At 40.0% G+C, this 2528-nt stretch overlaps 1 protein-coding gene across 1 annotated transcript in view; it reads right to left on the bottom strand.

The window, feature by feature from the left end:
• Window positions 1-579: 579 nt before the first annotated feature.
• The window catches only part of LOC147178169 (signal peptide peptidase-like), a 4223-nt gene continuing 2274 nt past the window's right edge, over window positions 580-2528 (bottom strand). The window contains exon 4 of the mRNA XM_086070339.1: window positions 580-2206. Coding sequence (XP_085926465.1) covers window positions 2134-2206 — 73 coding nt within the window. The 3' untranslated portion in view covers window positions 580-2133. The remainder of the gene's footprint in view (window positions 2207-2528) is intronic.

Genomic DNA, 2528 nt, shown 5'->3' with positions numbered 1-2528 from the left:
GCACAACTGACAGACGTGGGCCTCATGCATTACCAGCCAAACTGGCTAGTAAATGTTTATGACCACACGGCAAAATTAATTTAAAACCAGACGGATTGGTGAGTGTTAATTTAGAGCTCTGCTTCTAAAGACAAATTCTCATAAAAAAAATGTATCCAGACTCGACTTCTGACCACCCCTGGTTGCCACGTAGTATGTTGACTGTTTCAGTTTGTTGTCTATATTTTAATTGCTGCTTCTTATAAATTGCAGGCTGGTCTCTTGGAGGAAAATAGTAATTACATAGCACCATATCAAGCTCAAAAGATGCTGGCCCACTGGGCATCTGCCCTGTATGCCAGATGGCCAATCCGCCCAGTCCAGCCCGTCACGCCCACTATTGCGGGGGTAGGGACCAAGCCAATCCGCGAATTGTCAAAATTGTGCAATTGACAGAAAATACATATTTCTTAAAACCCCCAAAAAGCCTTAAGTTTCCACAAAAGACGAGGACAATTTGGGGGCAACAAACACGAAAAAAATACTGAGGAGAAAAAAAATTGTTAACATGCAAATATGCGGGTGGCCACACCGTGAGTATGCAGGGGTCCAGTCCAATGTTTTATTCATCGCAGCATAGTGGTGAAGCTTGAAGACTTTGAGCAAAACAGTAAATTGCACTAAGTCAATCCAACAAAGTCGGTTTGAATAAAAGGACATGTTTGTAATGGTTTCTGTTATTAAAAATTCACAAATGTGTTAATGAATCCACTTTATAGCAAACAAACATCAGAAAATACAGCGACACAAATACTTGAGTCGTCTCAGATATCAATTCTGCTTCATTATGCGCTGACAAACACAAAAAACATCACCATGCAGTCCTCAACTAAAGTGAGCTGTACAAGAGCAAGATAATTATTCATACATATTTTCTTATATTTTCTCTACTTAACATCAAGTTACAAAAGGAAAATCGAGCAAAAGAAGCAAAAACAACAGAGAAGGAACCATTTAAAAATTGAGTGAAAGCAGACAGAGCAAACGTAACATTCCAAACTATAAGCACTTCCCAAAATGCTCTTCCAATCGGAACACAAAGAAAAAACACAACAAAAAACACTTTTCTAAAATAAAATTAGGTTTTATTCTGAAGTACCCAATTGACCTGCTCATAACTCCCTTTTTATTTTAGTAAACCTAAAAACAACACTAATCCTTAAAAAAACAAAACAATACAAAGAAAAAGACCTATAATGACATGAACATGTCATCAACATTTGGATGCAGGAGTGCATGCAGATGAGGGCGAGGGTCTTATATAATTAAGTTTCATTATCAAAATAAAGGATTATATTTTACAAAATGCTAGAACAGCCCTTGGAAACAATTTTATGATCATGTGACTTGTGTGACGTGTATTTCTGTTGGGAGACCATTTTTCCATGACAGGCTCAAGCATACCGTTAGATTCCTTAGTAATCATGGTAATTAAAATAATTCAGGGTGGAAAAGGCACATCGAAATTTTGTGTGCTATTGTTGTCCAAAAGATATATTAATAAAAATTAAAACACTGAATTGAATGCTCATGTTAAATCCCTGTATTATTCTAAAAAAGAAAATACATTTGAGTTCTAAATTATACGGAAAAGGATTAGGACCATTGAAGAGGGAAAAAATGGGTTGGCAGGATTCTCACTTTATTCTCAGAATTCTTACTTTAATCTCACTGTGTGACGTAGAGCAATGAATTTAGGGGGGAAGTCATGAAGTCAGAACTCTGAAAATAAATTTTGAATTCTCAACTTTAAAGTCAGAACGCTGTTAACCTTTTTTTCCCTCTTCACTGGCCCTAATCCTCTTCCATAGAATTCACCCTTGAACTCAAATTTATTAAAATAAAAATAATTTCTTCCTCGCCTCTACCCATCATATGATGATGACCATCACCATGACAGTCTTGTGAGAAGTCCCTGCCCCCATCTGCTCATCCTGGCTCTTATTGGTTGAAAATTGTCCCTGTGTCCTAAACCCCCTCCGGACAATAAGAGTGCAGAATAGGAAGTGTGACAGGAAGCAGCTGGACAGGATGTGGTGGGTAGAGGCTCGGCAGAATGTGGGTGTTTGCGAGACAGCTGTGGTCAAGTGAATGCTATTGGTCCTTCTTCATTGATTCTGACGAGTCATCTTTAGCTAGCCCCTCCTCCTCAATGGATTCCTCGTACCTGGAGGAGAACAGATGACGATGATGATGTCGGAAAGGAAGGAGATGCTAGCAACAGTGGTAGACTTCTGATGGCAAATGCTAACACCAAAGTGAAATCAGGACGGCCCGTCAACATGGCGGCCGTGTGTAAGCGGCGTCGGTGGGAATCAGCGTTCATGGAGTCAGCAAGGCTGGCGGGCGAGCCGCTGATGCTTGGGAAGGAAGTGAGCCTAGGAGAGGCTGGAAGGACACCCTCGGATGACTCATAACTAATTGCCCCAAGGGGAGGGAGGGTGAGAGAAAAAAGGGCCCAAGAAGTAGGATTAAAAAAAGGTAAGGAA

Source organism: Leptonotus elevatus, chromosome 2 (assembly GCF_054856555.1).
Source record: "Leptonotus elevatus isolate MCC_2025b chromosome 2, RoL_Lele_1.0, whole genome shotgun sequence".
NCBI classification, from domain to species: domain Eukaryota; kingdom Metazoa; phylum Chordata; class Actinopteri; order Syngnathiformes; family Syngnathidae; genus Leptonotus; species Leptonotus elevatus.
The sequence above is the reverse complement of the archived record's forward strand: the minus strand, read 5'-3'. Positions and strand labels throughout refer to the sequence as shown.